This window comes from Paralichthys olivaceus, chromosome 4 (genome assembly GCF_024713975.1).
Source record: "Paralichthys olivaceus isolate ysfri-2021 chromosome 4, ASM2471397v2, whole genome shotgun sequence".
Taxonomy (NCBI): Eukaryota; Metazoa; Chordata; class Actinopteri; order Pleuronectiformes; family Paralichthyidae; genus Paralichthys; species Paralichthys olivaceus.
Window position 1 is genome coordinate 6,132,110 of NC_091096.1, and position 18,871 is coordinate 6,150,980.

The 18,871-nt window shown below is 39.7% G+C and overlaps 3 protein-coding genes across 5 annotated transcripts; 2 read left to right on the plus strand and 1 right to left on the minus strand.

Moving 5' to 3' along the window:
- The first annotated feature begins 47 nt into the window (after positions 1-47).
- Positions 48-4,064, plus strand: LOC109637130 (cyclin-G2-like). 2 transcript variants are annotated; one of them, XM_020099309.2, is made up of 8 exons: positions 48-188; positions 766-889; positions 1,445-1,582; positions 1,767-2,017; positions 2,148-2,226; positions 2,320-2,418; positions 2,818-3,020; positions 3,179-4,064. In XM_020099309.2, exons 2-8 carry the CDS (start codon positions 767-769, stop codon positions 3,288-3,290), a joined length of 1,005 nt encoding a protein of 334 aa, XP_019954868.2. In that variant the 5' UTR covers positions 48-188; position 766; the 3' UTR covers positions 3,291-4,064. The 2 variants fall into 2 exon arrangements, with proteins under 2 accessions (XP_019954868.2, XP_069379557.1); XM_069523456.1 differs by having other exon boundaries at positions 54-192.
- A 1,314-nt stretch (positions 4,065-5,378) lies between these two features.
- LOC109636985 (alpha-N-acetylneuraminate alpha-2,8-sialyltransferase ST8SIA3-like) lies at positions 5,379-13,308 on the plus strand. The gene is made up of 4 exons (XM_069523455.1): positions 5,379-5,849; positions 7,198-7,320; positions 7,915-8,472; positions 9,174-13,308. Exons 1-4 carry the CDS (start codon positions 5,692-5,694, stop codon positions 9,457-9,459), a joined length of 1,125 nt encoding a protein of 374 aa, XP_069379556.1. The 5' UTR covers positions 5,379-5,691; the 3' UTR covers positions 9,460-13,308.
- LOC109637145 (ras-related protein Rab-27B-like) lies at positions 12,998-18,422 on the minus strand. Of its 2 annotated transcripts, XM_020099328.2 has the most exons (6): positions 18,289-18,422; positions 16,127-16,299; positions 15,939-16,024; positions 15,213-15,316; positions 14,876-14,999; positions 12,998-14,093 (listed from the first exon to the last, which is right to left on the minus strand). In XM_020099328.2, exons 2-6 carry the CDS (start codon positions 16,277-16,279, stop codon positions 13,904-13,906), a joined length of 657 nt encoding a protein of 218 aa, XP_019954887.1. In that variant the 5' UTR covers positions 16,280-16,299; positions 18,289-18,422; the 3' UTR covers positions 12,998-13,903. The 2 variants fall into 2 exon arrangements, with proteins under 2 accessions (XP_019954887.1, XP_069379559.1); XM_069523458.1 differs by lacking the exon at positions 18,289-18,422 and having other exon boundaries at positions 16,127-16,528.
- Between the last annotated feature and the right edge of the window lie 449 nt (positions 18,423-18,871).

Genomic DNA, 18,871 nt, shown 5'->3' on the forward strand with positions numbered 1-18,871 from the left:
GTAGTGTCTCCAGCCAGGTCGGCGGCTTGTTTTGTATATCCAGGGCGGACCCTCCGTGAGTCTTCGGCGGGGGAATCCTCCGGGCTTTAGCGGTGTTGTCGTCGTGAAAATGAAAATATGAAGAAGTGAGGAGTGTGATCGGGTCGCAGCGCTGCTTCCATCCTGCACTTCAGCGACTTCCGGGCGAAGTGAGTAAGGCGACGTCTTGTTGATTTACGATAGCATGCTAGCGGAGTTAGCTTGCACCGAGGTTACTTGTTTTGTTTTGTTTTTTAAGACGCCTTTAGGTTTATATGGAGTTTGTTTCCATTCACGTGAATCAAGGTTAAAACCTCTCTGTGACTGTGCGATTCAACCTTTATCGTTGATCGATTCAATCTTTATCATTGATCGATTTCATCTTTATTATTGATCGATTTCATCTTTATTATTGATCGATTTCATCTTTATTATTGCTTTTACTGACTAGTTGGTTTAGCTTCTGTTGCTCAGATGATGTTTACATGCAGCTCAACCTCATGTCAACATGAACTTTCATATTATTTATGTCAAAACATTTTAGCTTCAGCATATATAAGTCGAGTTGTAGATTTTGTGTTCAGTGTATTTGAGGGTGGGGTGTGTGTGTGTGTGTGTGTGTGTGTTTTCCTGTGATACCTGACACCCAGTAGGTGTGGTTTCAGAGGCCATATTTATATCTTCCCCTCACTCATAGGGAGACTTGTTGTGGGTTTTGCAGAATCGCTGTAATATGTTGTTTTTCAGGATGAGGGATCTTCAAGCCATTGACAGCTTGCTCTTGAAGGAGCTGAAGACTTGCTGTGCGAAGGAGTACAACTTTCTTCCCAGAGAGACTGGCCTGAAGCTCATGGAGTCTGCCTCCACAGAGGTAACCCACTGACCTACTTTTACTCTTTTTTCACTGTCCGGGCAGGAATGTGCATTTGTTTTTTGGTTTTGTGGTTTTTATTTCCACTAATTCAATTCAATTTGTATATAGCGCCAAATCATAATATACATAATCTCAAGTCACTTTACATAACAATCAATACATTTAAAATTATAAAGAAAACCAAACAGCTCCCACAATTAGCAGGTACTGAGAGAAAAATCTAACAACAAATAAACTGGAAGAAACCTTGAGAACCAGACTCAATGTGAGCGGCCATCTGCCTCGACCGGGTTGGAGTGAGCAGAGAAAATGGGAAAGAGAGGAAAGAAGGGTGGAAAAGAGGGGAGAGAAGAAAGAGAGATGGGGGGAGGGGGAGAGACAGACCGGGAACAGTTTTGTGGCGTCGTGTTTCAGCTCTGACAGACGAGTTGTTATAATAAAAACAATACAATTGTGCTTGTAAAGATGTTATTGATGACAGCAGCAACAGTTCATATAATAACAATAGTTGTTGTGTGAATGTACATTTATTATGCAATGCTACATTTTCAGAAACACAGTGGAGTGTCTGCTAAATGCAGAGACACCAGAGTGGAGGAGCTGTGGGGCCTGACCAATTTCTTTGGCTACAGCACCCAAACTTTTGTTCAAGCTGTCAATTTGCTTGACAGATTCCTCACCATCATGAAGGTTGGAATTTATCAAATGTAAAATGTTTACAACATAAATCTGTACATTGTTTTTTTTTTGTATTCCTAATCTACAACTTTGCATGTTTAGTATCACGTTCCTATCACCAGTGTGACAAACAACAATCTCGTTAGACCTCATGAGACACTGAGTCACACTTATCGTTGTTGTGTTATGTTGACAGGTTCAGCCCAAACACTTGCCCTGTATTGGAGTCTGCTGTCTTCATATTGCATCCAAAATGGTTGAGGAAGAGAGCAATGTCTCACCCACACACGAACTCATTCGCATCAGCCAAAGCAAGTTCACCGTGTCAGACCTTTGTCGTATGGAGAAGATAATTTCCGAGAAGCTCAGTGTGGAGCCCAAAGCAGTGACAGCCTTAACCTTTCTTCAACTCTACTACTCGGCCTTCACAACTCTGTCTGCTGGAAGGTAAACATTCCCTTTGTTTGGCGTACTTTTTGTGATGCACTGCTTCAACTTGCATGGAGTTGGTTAAATAGATTCTGCTCTATGAGGTTTGTGCTGGTGGATCACATTAGGATTCCCTCTATATTTTAAGGGAGGAGATCCCAAGCATTGGGAGACTGGAAGCCCAGCTAAAAGCCTGCTTATGCCAGCTTGTTTTCTCTAAAGCAAAAGTAAGAATTGTTCTCGGGCGACAATTTCTCATCATAGCAGCTTCCATTTTGAGCTGCGGGATTTATTAATCTGCTGTTTTTCCTCCTCCACAGCCATCAGTGCTGGCACTGTCGCTCATTGCTCAGGAGTTTGAAGCCCTCCAATCCACTGCCTTGTCAAAGATTGTCAAGCAATTCCAAAGACATCTAAAGGTATAAAAAGGGCACAGCTGTTAGGATTGTTGGGTCCTAAGGCTGCACCATCAGATTCTTTTTCATTATTCTTGACCTCATCAAATGTTTGCATTTAGTGAAAAACGTCACAAATTATGAGACACTGTGACCAACCAGTTATTACGAATTGTAAGATATGATGAAAAAATTTGTTTTAAAAAATACCAACACATAAACAATTAACTGATATATGTTCTTACATTTCTCTGATTCGTAACATACACATTTGTGTCATAATTTACAATGGGAATTATCACTGCCTGATCACATGCACATTTAAGTCATGAACGAAAACAACAGCTGACTTGTTGATGACAGCATATTTTGACTATTTTTGTCGGCTGCCTCTCAGATGTTTCCTGTTTCTCTTCTTCACAGATTAGTGACAGTGAGCTGCTCCGCTGGAAGGAACTTGTGGCCAAGTGCATGACCGAGTACCACTCGAGCGAATGTAACAAACCAGACAACAAGAAGCTGGTTTGGATTGTGTCCAGGAGAACCGCACAAAATCTTCAGGCCAATCACTTCAGTGTCCCTGGTCTGCCAACTATACCTGAAGGCAGCTGGGATGAGAGTGAGAGGTCAATACTCCATATTCCAATATAATCTATTTATTCTAGAGATCAACTCATCAGGAGTTTAGGAATTTTCAAAACCAGTGTTAAAAAGCAGATTATATGAGGGTGTATTTTGCATTCAAGCTCAGTATTATTTTTGATGACCTCCTCTTCTCTTTTAGTGAGGATTCCTGTGAAGACATGAGCTGCGGAGAAGACACTCCATTCGGCTCGCCAGGAAGTGACGGCGAAGGAGCCTTCTTCCCCTCTTCCTTTCACAAAAGCAGAATGTGATGAGTGATGTGCAGTTGCGCAAAGTGTCAATCACCTGAACAGTAGCAAATTTAAGGTGCTCACCACGGTCCAGAGCAAACCTGTGTTTCACGTGTCATAATATATGTAAAACATGTGTGCCAGGTTTTGATTAAGTGCCTGTGTTGAATCGGTTTGTTGTTGGTTTGTTTAATGCTTAAAGAAAACATATCCTAATAATGCAAAATGGAAAAGTGCAATATCTTGGCAGCTTGATGGCAAAACATCTCAACATCTTTTTCTAACACGTTGTCTTTTTGTTTGTGTCCAAACTCGACACATTCCAGGAAAAAGAGTGAAGCACATGGAACAATGTAGTGGATGTCAGTCATGACATATGCTCACAGTTGAAACCAGCTAACACACTAGCTCACCCACAATCTTTTTTTAACAACAGTTTTTTATATTCAATGGCGTACGTATAAACTGTACAGAAATTACTCAGCAAATGTGTGTTTATTTACTCACATACACAGTTTTAATGTAACTTATATGACATTTCAGTGTTACAATATCAGACTGTATATGCATGGACACATTGATGTATGTCATTATAAATGGATGTTCATGTTTACCAAGATAAGCTTACTGTAAAAATGTTTTAAAAAAATGTACATAACATGTAATAAACAAAAAAGAAAAAAATGTATGTTTTGTGAGCAAAGCTTAATGTGTGTGGTACTTGGATATAATGTGAAATGTGTTGAAAAATCAGAAATAATCCATCCAAATAAAAAAAGGTTGTTTTTTTTTTAATCTACCTCTCTTTTTTTCCACCCATAGTTATTTTACAAAGCTCATATTATCCTTCACTCATACTTCCTCATGCAGAGTGTCACATGCCTACAGAGGCTCTGTTAGTGTGACTGTTAACGCGTTAGGTTCATGGACACTTCCCAGACCACTGCCTTTAAACTGGATATTAAAGGGGTGGCATAAAATGAAAGTACTCTGGGAAAGTAGAAATACCTCACATTTTCATGGTTAAAGTATTTTGTACTGCTTCCTAAACGCACAGATTAAAGGTCAGAGGTCACAGGTTCAGGGATTTAATTGTCTCTGTTGTTTCCTGTTTTTAAGCCTCTCCCATCTCTGTCTCTATCCCCTTACATTTATTACTGCACAAGCTTTCCATTATGCTGAGAGCTGCACAAAAGCCTGGCACCATGTGTGTGTGTGATTCTGTCAAAGACAACCTTTTGCGGACACATTTCCGACTGAAAAGTAGTACATAGGGGACGGCTTGTCCTACTGGGGACAGAAGCTGTGGGGAAAAGTAGATTTTAAGTAGATTTTTGGGCAGATGTTAAGGTTAGAGGGTTAGGGTTGTCTTCCTGAATCTAATTTAAGTCTGTTAGTGGCTTCCTGTGGGGACACAACTAGAATCCAGTTAGTTGGGGACGGTTTGTCCATCTCCTCCTCCTAGGCTGTGACAACTTGAGTGTTGCACACATCTTAGTGAGGACACTCATTGACATTATACATTCCCTATAGCCCCTTACTATAACCATCCAAACTAAATGCCTCACCCTAACCTAAAAATAACACTTACCCTAAACCAAAGTCTTAACCCTCAAACAGCCCACTGAAAAAGTGAAGACAGGTCAAAATGTCCTCACTGTGTAGGGTCTTAAAGGTCCTCACAGAGATATAAGTACAGGAACACACACACTTGCAGTTTTGAAGTCTGACTTTGGTACATTACTTAATTGTATTTATTTGTTTTTATGTATTTATATATTTTTATTGCATCTATCCATTATATTATATTTTACATGCTATAATAATAATCACCGTCATCGTTATTTACATTTGTTGATAGACTTTTGACCTTCCTCTATTTATTTCATTCATTTATATTATTGTTTATAATATTATACAATATTTTTTCAACATTTTTAAAGAAATGTTGGTATATTTCTTGATGTATTTTACCTTTTTTCTCGGCTCATCAGTGTGTGTGTATGTGTGTATGTGTGTATGTGTGTGTGTGTGTGTGTGTGTGTGTGTGTGTGTGTGTGTGTGTGTGTGTGTGTGTGTGTGTGTGTGTGTGTGTGTGTGTTGATACGCATGTCTGCTCCATCTCCTTGATTGCAGCGGCCGCCTGGAGGAGAGCAGCAGCGGGGAGAGGAGCAGCAGCGGCGGCAGCAGCATCAGTCTGGGGTCCGGGGGCAGGCGGAGGAATGAGAGAGGACCGAGCATCGTCACCACCTCAGCAGCAGCCCACCAGCACCAGCCGTCCATTTTTCTCCGATGAATTGAGCCGATGAGCGCCAGTGGTGCGTCTGTATCTTGCGGGCAGGCAGCGGAAGCAGCCCCGGCGAAGACAACATAGGCCAACGCCTCGCTGCAGCGACGTACAGGGAATGAAAACGCTCCCAAGATGGTCCGCATCGCCAAGGCCCTGGGTTTGGTTATTCTGTGCGTCGCCGTGCTCATCCTGTCCCTCATCAGCTACGTGTCCCTGAGGAAAGACAGCCTCTTCGCCTCCTCCAAATACTACATGGGAGGCCCGAGGATTATGTTTCACGCAGGGTTTCGGTGAGTGATGATTTTTCTGAGGCTGGTGTCAATGTAAACACCAGGAGTTCGTGGCCTCCTGGGTCCGACGCACGAGCTTTACGCATCAGTTTACCTTGAATCTGAGCCGTGTGCATGGTGGTTTGTGAAACTCTGAGCTGTCCAAGGTGCTGCTGGTGAAGCCCTGGACACAGACTGGAGACTGAACAAAGACACAACTCAACAAATCAGGATTTGATGAGAACCACTTGTGGAGAGATATCACGAGATGTACACCACAGTGAATCGGATCTGTCTGCATCATCATCAACACCACATCCAGGGTCTGTGGCTCAGCAGACTGTGGTGGAGAATAACTGAGTACTATTACTCAAGTACATCTGAGGCACTAGAGTATTTACATCTTATGCTGCTTGATACTTCAAAGTGAAATATTCAAGCTATAAATATACTACATTTAAATTTAAATAGGAATTTATAATAGAAAATCAACATTCATAGATGATGATGCTGTGTTGTGAATTAAATTACCTGATTTACATAATTTTAATTGATATTATTAATAGATATTAATTGGTACCGATAATTTGTAGATGAAGACGTGATCAGTTTAGAAACAGTGATTGAAAATAATGAAGTATAAGTACAATCCTGCAGTACTCTTATTTCACTCGGTTGCAAATTAGTATAAAGTAAGCTGCTTTTTATCGTTATGTACTTTAGTACATCCTATACTTGTAATTATTTTATAAGTATAAAGCTACATGCATGACATTTACATTGCACTGTGGTATTTATATATCATTTTCTCAAACAAACAGTAAATAAACGTCAGACCTATAGGGATTCAGGGGATCCAGGGAAATTCACAGGTTTATAGTACAGTGCAGTTTATAGAGTAATTAAAATGAGCTCCACCTTTGCCTGCTGCAACATTAAAGTGATGAACACACGAACGCATTCATTATTATAATACAGTTGTATTTTGAAAAGGGTCACTCTGCATATTAAATATGTACTTTTACTACTTTTAGTATATTATAATGATCTGTATGACATTTTTTGGAGTGAAAAGCACAAATGCTTGACCTTTACTCCAAACTGTGGTATTCATCAAACAGTACTTCTTTCATCACTGAACAAACTGAAGTACAAAACAGAGGCCAAATGCATTTTGATGCTAATACTATAATTATGAATGCATGACTTCAATTTTTCAACAGACTTTTTTCTAAACTGTGATATTTTTACTTGTGCAAAACATCAGTCGTTCCTTCACCACTGTGGGCTTTTTGAATACGAGAGTGGGTAATGAAAAACTGTGTAGGGTTTATGAACTGTTGCTAAATCTTTCTCTAATCGTTTTCAGGTCTCAGTTTGCCTTGAATTTTCTGGACCCATCGTTCATCCCGTTAACCAATGCACTAAACGAAGAGCTTCAAGGAAAATCGTCCAAGTGGAGGTTCAACAAGACGGCTTTTTCTCGGCTGAGGCAAGAGATTTTCTGATTTTTTATTTGTCCTCCAGAGTATCTGTTGTTTTGCAGAATGCGTAGCTGGGTTTGCTCTGTCAAAGCTTGACAAACTGGGGACTGTAGCTGTCAGGAATTTTAAGGGTTTTTATTTTTAACCTCAGAATCTTCACACTAGTTAAACTATGAAGACAGAAAAAACATTTGTCAAGAATTTTCATTTTTTTCACGTTGACTGTTACTGGGGATTATTAAACCTTGAAGGCAAATGAAAAAAAAAATGGTGAAGAAAGACGGTCAAATGTCATAAAAAGCAAATAACTGATTAATAGCGAAAATTAGTGGCAGCATTAATAAATAATGCATCAGTGTACAGTCATCAAACATTCATAGATTTTGCTGCTTGTTCATTCAAACAAAGGAAAAAGCCCAACATGACTTTAGCCTGAACATCTAATCAATTCAAATATAATATATTTTCCCCATCAGGAAATTTACAATTTGACAACTGAAAATTAGATTGGTGCTTGTTTTGATATTCAGTAATGTCCAGGAATAAAACAGGCTCAAGATATAAAGCTGTGTCTCTTTACATGAGTGTTTTCCTTTTTGCAGGAAAGATATCTTCAGCTACATCGACATTCCCAACAACTTCTCCCTCACAAAGAACAGTGTGCGTGTTGGACAGCTGATGCACTTTGACTACTCCAGCCACAAGTACGTTTTCTCCATCAGCAACAACTTCAAATCCCTGCTCCCAGACGCCTCTCCCGTCCTCAACAAGCACTACAGTGTGTGTGCTGTGGTGGGAAACAGTGGAATCCTGACCGGCAGCCACTGCGGCCCAGAAATCGACCAGGCCGACTTCGTCTTCCGCTGCAACTTCGCCCCCACGGAGGTCTACTCCAAAGACGTGGGCAGGAAGACCAACCTGACCACCTTTAACCCCAGCATCCTGGAGAGGTACTACAACAACCTGCTGACCATCCAAGACAGGAATAACTTCTTCCTCAACCTGAAGAAGCTTGAGGGCGCCATCCTGTGGATCCCGGCCTTCTTCCTCCATACCTCAGCCACAGTGACCAGGACCCTGGTGGACTTCTTTGTGGAGCACAAGGGTCAACTGAAGGTCAAACTGGCCTGGCCTGGGAACATCATGCATGATGTCAACAAGTAAGAGCTTCTATCCGAGCGATCGTTTGTGCACAATTGAAGTGGCATAAGAATCTAAATGAAAAGTATCATCAAGGCTCCAGCTACAGTATCGTTAAGGACACTGATGGAGCTTTCGTTTACATGCAGCAACGGAAAACTTTAAAGTTTACAGGCTTATTTCTTTACTTTGAGGATCATTACATCACATTTGGCCACTTTTATGACAAACAAAATACACATTCTGTAAATCAGTGAAGTTGTGAGCCAGAAAAGAAGCTAAACAATAAGCTGAAAGAAATGCTCTGTATGTTGCAGAGTTAGTTGATAGGCTTTATTGCTATTACACAAGGTAACTTGATCTGTTGTTATTATAAAGATATTGAGTTAGCAGTTGTATTTTACAGTATTGTTCCTAATATTAGCAATTGTGGTGAAAACACCAGTGGAACCAGAGGATCTCCAAGCACGATTTTCTATTTGATAAATGAAATAACCCGGAAATGTATTTTGAACAGAGCTAAGGTTGTTAGTAGGATGTGTGACCAGCTTTCTGAACAATAAGTGAATTAAAAGTCAGTCGCTCAATATTGTTATTAACTTCCCTAAGATACTGTAACATTTGCTTCATGGTGAGCTTTTGTTCAAAGGTAATGGATTAATCAGAAGTGTCTGAATGGAATTTCTTCTTTTGACTGACTAACTTGTCTGCTCCTTCACAGATACTGGAAGACTAAAAACCTCTCTCCCAAACGTCTCAGCACTGGAATCCTCATGTACACGCTGGCTTACGCCATGTGTGATGAGATCCACCTCTACGGCTTCTGGCCCTTCGGCTGGGACCCCAACACAGGCAAGGATCTGCCTTACCACTACTACGACAAGAAAGGGACCAAATTCACCACCAAGTGGCAGGAGACCCACCAGCTGCCCAGCGAGTTCAAGCTGCTCTACAAGCTCCACAGGGAAGGTGTGACCAAGCTCAGCCTGACACACTGCACAGCTTAGACATAGTGTTGGGTGTTTTCAGAGTCGACTCCAGAGGCCGTGACCCAGATACATCAGCTCAGTTCAGACTTCTGTTGTGTCCCACAATGCATGATAAGTGTTGACGACATTCACGACACATTCATCCTACAAACACACGCTGTAGTTTCACATGAAGAGGTCAGACTCACCCCGGACGTAGCTCACACACTCATTCAGGATGTGGTTGTGTTCAGTACGGTTAGGATTTTTTTTATGCTGCTCACTTGCCTTCATTACTCTCCTTTGCATGTCTGCTGGCTGTGGCTTAACAGCTCGAACAGAGCAGAAGTCTATTGTAACTGGAGTCTGCAGGGGATTTAGCTGTAGAGTCAGAAATAGTCAAATCATCCAGTTGTGTTTAATTCAGTATTGACTGATTAATCGCCTATTACAACAGTACACTGATTCTGAAAATCAATACATGGAAATCACTGCCTAATCTCAGGGAAGGAGTTAGATCAGTGTTTTTTTGTAATCAGATTCAACGCCTCAGAGAGGTGCCGTTTCCTGTTTTCAGGCCTTTTCCCCCGTGAGGTGTGAAGATTTGTTTACAAGACCACACACACACACACACACACACACACACACACACACACACACACACACACACACGTATATATAAATATACTTGTGTGTCTTTTATTCTATGTAGAAAGTTTGACCGTCCACACCAATTTTTGGAATAATAATCAACATTCCAACAAAAAGCCATAAATTCATGAACAGAAAGTATGTTGTCGTTAAAATACAGAATCAAAGAAAGTGGTATCAACCTACATTAGGTTCTGAGAACAAGATTTTAAGATTTGAAATATATATACATATATAACAGTTGAATAGCCACGCTAGCGGTTACATTCAAGTCACACGAGTTAGATACCTGGCAACTTTTGAAAAACCTAATACGTCATTTAACAACACTTTCTGTTCTGAAAGTATTTCCAGACACTGCGGCACAATAATAATAAAAATATGTTTTTTTACAAGTTTCTGAAGTTAATAGTCTATTTTCTGCCCAGGAAGTAAAAATAAACATATCTCCATACATTACTTTGTTTGATGAATAAAAAAAATTATCAATAATTTTTGTTAAATTCTTCAAAATTGCTTCATGTTGCACAAATATTTATTGATTTATTTATTGAGTGTTTGAGGAGTCTGGAGTAACTTTCTTTACAGCAGAAATTCAGTTGCATAAAATGACCTTCATGTTTGTCAAAGATCTATTTTTCAAAGGTTTAGTGTCTGTGATGTAATGGCAATACATGAGAGCCACACACTGGGGCAGAGCTTTTACTGGCTATTTGTAAATCTGTTCCTAAGTTTTTGTGTCAAGTCTTTACTAAACAAACTTCTAATGACCTTCAAACTAAATCAGGTTGTAACTTCACGGTGAAGATAAAACTTCAGGGAGTCGCTGATTCTCTCCAACAAATTAACACATCCTAAAACCACTAATTGTCGCTTTTGAACTCGTTTTCTTTTTTGTAAAGATGAAACAAATGAAATTGAACATGTTAGCGAGCTTTAGCGCTGCTGATTCTATGACCTTTGGTCTCCGAGCTTCATACTGAATGTACAGACACGATTTTCTCAAATAACTCTCTCAAGTGTTTTTCCCTTTAAAACCCGACATCTTAGCTAGTAAAAACTTCTATAAAGAAACATAATGCAACGTAAGCAATAGAACTTCCAAATGCAAACAACTGTCTTTGTAAAAGTAGTTTGAAATGACTTTGTTTTATCTATATATGCATACATAGAGAAGTTTGCATGTTCTGTAGTATTCATGCACATTAGTGGCAAATCCAATTATGTTAACCTAACTGCTTTGGCTATTTAGTGTAACGTTGAGTAATTTGAGATAATTACATAATTTTTTTGTGAAATGCAATTTCAAACTTTTAATGTTTAAGTTAAATAGTTTGATGAGAGACATGTCAACCAAATATTCTCTGGTAGCTCATCATGCTAAACAGGTCTTACGTTAGTTGCATCCGCTTGTTCCATTATCTAAGCAACCTGGCTGTTAAGTGGGTGTTCTTAATACATAACAGCTATTTTATGTTGTGAAACGCGTTTTAATTTCACGGTGCGTAGATCTCCACTTATTAAATTCATGTAACTGTCCAGGAAACAAAAGTGTTGGATCAAAGTGCAATTTGGCCGTTTCTCCCAAAAATGAGGCGAAAATGTGACGTTTGAGGGAAGGCTACTATAATACGACCATCTTGTGACGTGTGACCCTGCGCTAGCGTGGCTGAGACATCATAAACATTTTGGACACAGTTTATTCAGTCATTTACTACTAACTGATCTTGAGCTTTACCACTATTTCAATAATACTCTATTTAATATTGAGCCTTTTTGACTGGGGAAAGCTATCAACTCATCATATAACCATATAAATCCCAATATAAAACGATTGAAATGCTGCATCTTTAAAAAAAAAAGCATGATCCATTTAAACGACATTGCATGCGAGGCACTAACAAATCTTTTAGGCTAGTTTTATACAACCTTTTTGAAGCTTGTTTTGAGGGTAAATTTGAGTTCTTTGCTATTGTTTGTATTCCTGATGGTGTATTCAAATATCACCAGTGTCTTTGTATGACGGACATTTGAAAGCTAAAAAAGAAACCTACTGCTATATTCCACATGGGACCAAAACCTCTACAGATCAACTTAAAAATGAACAGCTTTATTTTTTATAAGTGTAGATAATCTAGGGTCCCTGACAGACGCTCCACCCCATCACACCAGACTGCAGCAGACTGGGGTCTGTGGGGTGGAGGACGACGGGGGCCCGAGCGGTGAAAGCTGGCCACATGACCGTCTCATGCGTCTGCAGCATGTGCTTGATCCGCGTTGCAAATTCAGGCTTAGGCTGAGGTTTAATACAAAGAGCAATGCAGTCATCGACACTCTGAAGATGCAGTGTGCGCTTTTGTGCTCCTTGAGATTTAGCGTGGCGAGCATTTTCCTGCCACCCTGTCCCACACAAAACAGTTTTTGTCTGTCTCCTTAGACAAGATGAATATATCAGATAGTTAACGTCTTTGTCTCATCTCTGAATCACAGTGCAGTCACCACCACGACCACCACCAACACACACAAGGTTAGCTGAATTTAGGCCATTTAATTAATGAATTGTCCCTTCATTAGGAATGTTATATATGCACACCAAAGACCATGTGTTTAGACAACTCACACTAAGTATTGTTGTAGAATAAAATGATTGTTTTTTCAAAATATTGAATTTCACTTTTTGTGGCACAAAAAATTGATTTGAAACTTTTTTAGTTTCAGCCAAAGTAACGTATAGTGGAATTTATATGTGACTCCATGAATGTTCTCTTGTAGCTTGACTCGTTTGAAAAATTCACTGCCGCTGACGTGAATGCTGGACGTTTTACTTCTCCTAAAAGTTTCTCTTAATTTTTAAGATAAAAGTGAAGAATGTGTGTCGACATATCTTAAGTGTGTTACTTTTAAAATGACCAGACAGTGACAGACGTAATCTTAACATAAACTGTCTTTATTCCAAATGCAGCATTATACAGGACTCCAACAACCCTTTAACATTATTGTAGTTGTGTTCAATCTGCATGGCAACTTTCTTCCATAAAGCATAAAAAAGCTTGGCTGCTTATGTACATGTTGTATAAAAGTCATAAATCATGTAAGGGACTGTGCTATATTGGTCGTTCATATAAGAATGTCTTAAGTGTTTTTCGATTATACTCCATGGTAAATATACATTTTGTGCCTGCATACTCCTTCCATCAATGCCTCAATGTGTCAAATTAAAACGGTATTTTTCTCTGATATGACTCATTTGAAGATGATTTGGTTTTTTTGCTGAATCACAATCACTAGGGTGTTTTTTTAAACAGGGTTCATCGAGTTAAATCATAGTCTATTCAATACTTTTTAAATATGATACTGACCAATTAAATACATTTTCATGGTCAGGGTTAACTGCAACTGGGATACGCATAATAACCAATTACAAATTATTAATTTAATCAGGTTAATTTAAGTTTTATAATGAACTTGAATGTTTATGCCAGGCAATAGAACATAAAATATAAAATTTGAAGACTTCTCATAACCTTCTAAGACTCTTTAAGTGGAAAGTGGAATCTGAGGTGGAATTTAACCTTTTAAATTAGAATCTTTTAAGACCTGATGCTTAACGATGCACAGGCTGCAAATAAATAATGTGACAGGGAGGATTTACACTTAACTGTACTGCTTTCAGTGAAAAGGGATATTTTTCATAGTATGAATCAAATCTTTGTGGAACTGATCTTCTGTCTTACCTAGCAGGCACCTTAGTCAAGCTCCATAAACCGGTAGCTTCTCAAGCTACAGTGTCACTCAGAGCAGACGTGTAAACAGTGGCTGCCGGTGTCTGAGATCAACAAGCACACGTTCTCCTGACACGAGCCTCCTGCACATCGTGGGTGATGACGATGCTGCCGTTGGGTTCAGAGCTGGGGCCCACGTACGTGCTCTGCTCCATCCTCTTCATCACCAGGTCCAGCAGGGTGGTCACTGCCTTGTCCACATCCACACCCGTCACTGCACTTGTCTCAAAGTAGGGGATGCTGAGGGAAACAGAGAGGCGTTTAGGAAGAGGTGGATGACGCCAAGTCCAGCATTGAAAATGGTATAGACATCCAGGAATATCTTCACATGTACCAAAGGGTCTGTTACTGATCAGGCTAAAATCATCAAGTTATGTCAAGAATATTCCGATTTTTTCAAGAAACTTTGCAAAATCTAAAAGTAGAATATGAGATGAGGAAACACCTCAACACCATCGAGACAATCTACATGTAGCAATTACACTAAAAGGTAAGAAAATTGCTTATATAGCATATCTATGAATCTATTGACCCTTGAGGCTGAACTTCTAGAGCCCCATCCCATGTTGGGAACTGCCTGTTGAATCACCTGATTCAGAGCCAAAGACCAAAGCAGAATGTGTGGAAGAAAGCTGACTAGCACCATCCTGAGGTGAAGTGGTGATAGAAGTAAAGTAGGATCTTACCAAACCAATTTTTAAGGGTTTGTGGAAAGTTCACCAAATTACATCTAAGAAGAACAAGCTGGGATGATAAGGCCTAAACTATTCTGTGAGCTCATGAAGTGGCCATATTTCTTAAAATGTACATGATCATTATTTTGATTTTGGACTCTACTAGAATAGCATGTCTTTCGGGTTTATTATATAACTAATACAAATGTAATCACTAAATATTTAACGAATAAACCTTTTTCTGTCTTTCCTCTGTGAAATAAGTGTGAATGTAAATCAGGTGTTTGAGGCTCAGATGAGGTATCAGGGTAAATTTCAAAAAACAATAGTATGTATTTAAAGCCTCACCCGTATCTGTCTGCCAGATCTTTAGCCTGTCTGGTATGAACATCCCGCAGGTCTCGCATGTCGGCCTTGGTGCCCACCAACACGATATCTGGATTATCACAGTACGCGTTGGCCTGTAGCTGACCTGCTCCAACACAGAGAAAAGTCATTAATAATTTATTGCAAATAATAAAACTGGCATGATTAGTAAACTTAAAACTCAAGTTAAGAAGAGTCAACACTATAACACTGGAAACAGGCGACTTTGCATTTGGCTCTGAGCAGCAACAGGAGAGGAGACATTGATTGAAGAGGAGTATTGATCTGGAGCAGAGGAAGCTGCTGAGATGACACATACTCATCCAGTTCCTGACGTTGAGGAAACTTTGCTGATTGGTCAAGTCAAACATCAGCAGGAAGCCCATGGCGTCTCTGAAGAAAGCCGTAGTGAGGCTGCGGAATCTGAGAACACACACAACCATTGTTATTCAGCATGAAGCTTTTTACGCGCAGATTTTTCAACATGCTGAGGTTGGTCCAGACTGAAGTATCTCAGCAACCCATTTATGTTTTGACATATTTGAAATATTTTTTACTGCATGATTTTTGGCCGGTGTGGTCCTCAGATTGTAACCAGAGAAAATAGAAGAGAAAAATATTCGAAATAACAACATAACATTTGAAATAAGCTGTGGACACATTCATGTTCATCAAAGGATGAATTAAACCTCAGGACTGAAACTGATCAGGCCAATCACAGACACTTATCTCGAACGGGGCAGGTTCGATACGATGACTGACAAAGCAGCTTCCAATGAGAGCGTCACTGAGGCACATTCATTAACCATCAAGGGGGCTGTCACTGATTTGAAAGGGGTCTGTCTATTCTGTAATCGAACAAACTGGATGGTACATTTTCCATAAAAGAAGAATCAATACTAACTCCTTCCCAAATTCAATTTGGCTATGCAGCAATATTACCACTAGGTGTCACCAAAGGAAGACATGTTCAACTCCTCCATGAAGGGTTGAAATGAACGTGTTTATCGTGTCAAATTTAACTTGAACATAGAACGAAATGTACCTTTCTTGTCCTGCTGTGTCCCAGAGCTGAAGGTGGACTTTGAAGTTCCTCTCAGTCGTCCCATCAGCACCCGTCCCTGTGTATATCTGAACAAAGCCGCAAAATATTTGAATCCAAGTTATACGATTTTTAATGCACTGGTGATGTGACAATGAAGGCCTTGTCGGATCACATTGGGCATCACTCACCACTCTCTTTTCCCTGAAGTCGATGCCCACTGTGGTTGTGAACTTGCGGTTGAACTTGTTGTCGGTGTACCTGTAGAGGAAGGTGGTCTTCCCCACCCCAGAGTCGCCGAGTGCCAGCAGCTTGATCATGTAGTCATAGTCCCAGTCAGCCATCGTGCAGATGAGTGCTCAACCTGCCACAGAAGTGAACTCTCAGTACAATATTTTGCAAACTGTAATAGGTACATTTTATGATTGTTATTCCCTAAGGCACCAAGAAAACAATACTCTGGAGCAGAAATTATCAGGTGATTAATCAGTTCATCAGCTTAGTGAAATTTATTAGCAACTGATTTGATATCTGATTAATTATGAAAGTTGGGTTTTAAACAAGATGCAAAAAAAAAAAAAGAAACACTTGAACTTTGCTCCTTTTGCTCCTCAAAAGTGAATCTTTGATAGTATATGTTGGATTTTGGTCTGTTGGTGAAACAGAAACTAACATTTGTATGTATTTGCTTTGGCTTTGGGGAACAATGTGGTCATTAATAGCCTAAACAAACAAGATGAGATGATGAGATGACAAGATGAGGACCATAAGATAGAGGACTCTGTTGATATTCTACCTGAACTTAGTGTTTTCCAAGTTTTCAAGAACGTGTCTCAATAGGAAATTAAAGGTACAGTGTGTAGAATTTAGTGATATCTAGTGTTAAAATTGCATAATGCAGCTGAACAACATGGTGGCCTCCATAGAGTGGGACCCCTCCATGTAAATATGAAGTATTTAAATATAAAGGGCCTTTTCTGGGGTTAAGAAAACTACAATTCATATAATTTAGATGAAATGAACAAGTGAAAACATCATGAGGATTATTCTACATTAAATTTCTGCCAATAGATCCCTTTCACCTAAATCTTACACACTGGACCTTTAAACGAAGCCGCACTTTAAACACAACACTGAAGATTATTTTTAATGATACATTAGCCATTCATTTAAAATAAGTTCAACAGCCTTGTTTGCTTTAGTAAATGAACAAACTGTGAACACATGGAGACTGGCTTGGTTGTCCTCTGAGTAGTGTTTTGTTGTTTGACAGCACCTGAAGGCAGCACCAAAAACTTATTTTCCCCCCCAGGGACCTGAGCGTGATTAATCCGTCCTGTTTATGAATCGATATCGGATCATTCAAATGAAGATCAATTGTAATCAGAGAATTTTCGACCAACCAGCAATCCAGAAATCAGGAACTTCTGACAGGGTGAATGAAATAAACGTGACTGGTAGATTCAAATAGAACAGAATAAAGTTGGGTGGTGAGAGTAGGCCCAGATTTCAACAAAATTGCTCTTAATCAAATAATGCAGAATCAAATATGATCCTGGGGTTTTTGAGGTCAGCGTGAATTAAGGACTGCTGGCAGTTGCCTATCAGTAATCTGGCCTTGCTTATTGGGCGAGTTAACTAGAAAAGAAAGGTTAAATTCTTTTCATCTAAGCTGCAGTTTTCAGAGGGTGCAGGGGCATCACACAGGCATAGCAAGACGTCATAACTCCCAGCTCATTAGGCACTGATCACAGAGGGAGCAGCACATGACTGGAGCTGGCTTCCACATGAGTGGCTCTGACTTATGTGAGCAAAAAAAAAAAAAAATGTTTGGCAGACAGAACTCCTTTTATTGACTTATAGGGCTACTGGCAGACAGCTCCACACTGTATGCACACCAGTCAGGTCTCTGCAATGCTTCGGTTACACTTAGCAAACCAAAAAAAGAAGCATGGAAATCAGATTAGTTCTGTTAGGGATGGTTCAGAGCTCTTATGTCACTAACAGTCCTGAATCACACTATTTCAAATCTTTTAAAAATTCTACTTGCTGGAATAGAGTTAGGTTACATGAATACATTCAGGTTTTTACTGTCGTGCAGCAGCGACCACACATGGGACACTACTATGATGTCTGAAGTCATTTCCCATGTGCATGATTGATGGTGTTAGATTCTTTGTGATCAGCAGAGTGAGCAGCGTCTTAGTAATCGACTCTCCGATCTACAGCAGTGAGCGTTTACCTGACGAAACACATCTCCACGAGGAACACTACCAAAAAACAGCACACTCAGACACAACAGGTTTCTTTGCAAAACATGACGATGTGACAGAAAACAAAGAAAGTTCCTCACCAGTTTATCTGCAGCCAGTGTCCATTCAGTTTACGCAATTCCTCCTGAACATTCCAAACAATAACTATCATGATGCGATGGCACATAGTAGATCCTGAAACTTCCCCCTTCTTACATGTGATCCTTGGGAGGGGTCTGAGAGCAGCAGGACCCGAGCGGGGGGGGGGGTGCTTACAGACCTTGTGTCTTCTGGTATTTTTCATGAGGACTACACAAAAAAAGGCTCTTTGAATCCTGTTGATGAATAATTGTGCCTCTGTGGATTCCGCTGGAAAAACTAAGACTGAGTTCCAACTTCTTGAAGCTCACTGACGTAATCCTGCTTCTCTAAACAGTGTAAAAACAAATGAACCTGAAGCTCAAGTCACAATTTAGGCTGCTTAAAGATTTTATGACTTACTTTGTCCCATGTTTAGGAAAGTAAAACAATACAGTAAAAGGAGATTAAACAAATAATGTTGAAATCAATATCAATCTTTAAAAACAATACATCTAACTAACTCACTAATTCCTTAAGTAATTGTGTCAGTAATGCTGATGTGTGTAGCCACTCTTCCTCCTTTCTACTACTGTGTCCTATTTT

Coding starts and splice junctions, on each gene's coding strand:
- LOC109637130 (XM_020099309.2), top strand. CDS start 767: ATGAGGGATCTTCAAGCCATTGACAGCTTGCTCTTGAAGGAGCTGAAG. Junction 890..1,444: donor TGGAGTCTGCCTCCACAGAG/GTAACCCACTGA, acceptor CTACATTTTCAG/AAACACAGTGGAGTGTCTGC. Junction 3,021..3,178: donor AGCTGGGATGAGAGTGAGAG/GTCAATACTCCA, acceptor CTTCTCTTTTAG/TGAGGATTCCTGTGAAGACA.
- LOC109636985 (XM_069523455.1), top strand. CDS start 5,692: ATGGTCCGCATCGCCAAGGCCCTGGGTTTGGTTATTCTGTGCGTCGCC. Junction 7,321..7,914: donor ACGGCTTTTTCTCGGCTGAG/GCAAGAGATTTT, acceptor TCCTTTTTGCAG/GAAAGATATCTTCAGCTACA. Junction 8,473..9,173: donor ATCATGCATGATGTCAACAA/GTAAGAGCTTCT, acceptor GCTCCTTCACAG/ATACTGGAAGACTAAAAACC.
- LOC109637145 (XM_020099328.2), bottom strand. CDS start 16,279: ATGGCTGACTGGGACTATGACTACATGATCAAGCTGCTGGCACTCGGC. Junction 16,025..16,126: donor ACTTCAGGGAAAAGAGAGTG/GTGAGTGATGCC, acceptor GGCTTTGTTCAG/ATATACACAGGGACGGGTGC. Junction 14,094..14,875: donor GATCTGGCAGACAGATACGG/GTGAGGCTTTAA, acceptor TGTTTCCCTCAG/CATCCCCTACTTTGAGACAA.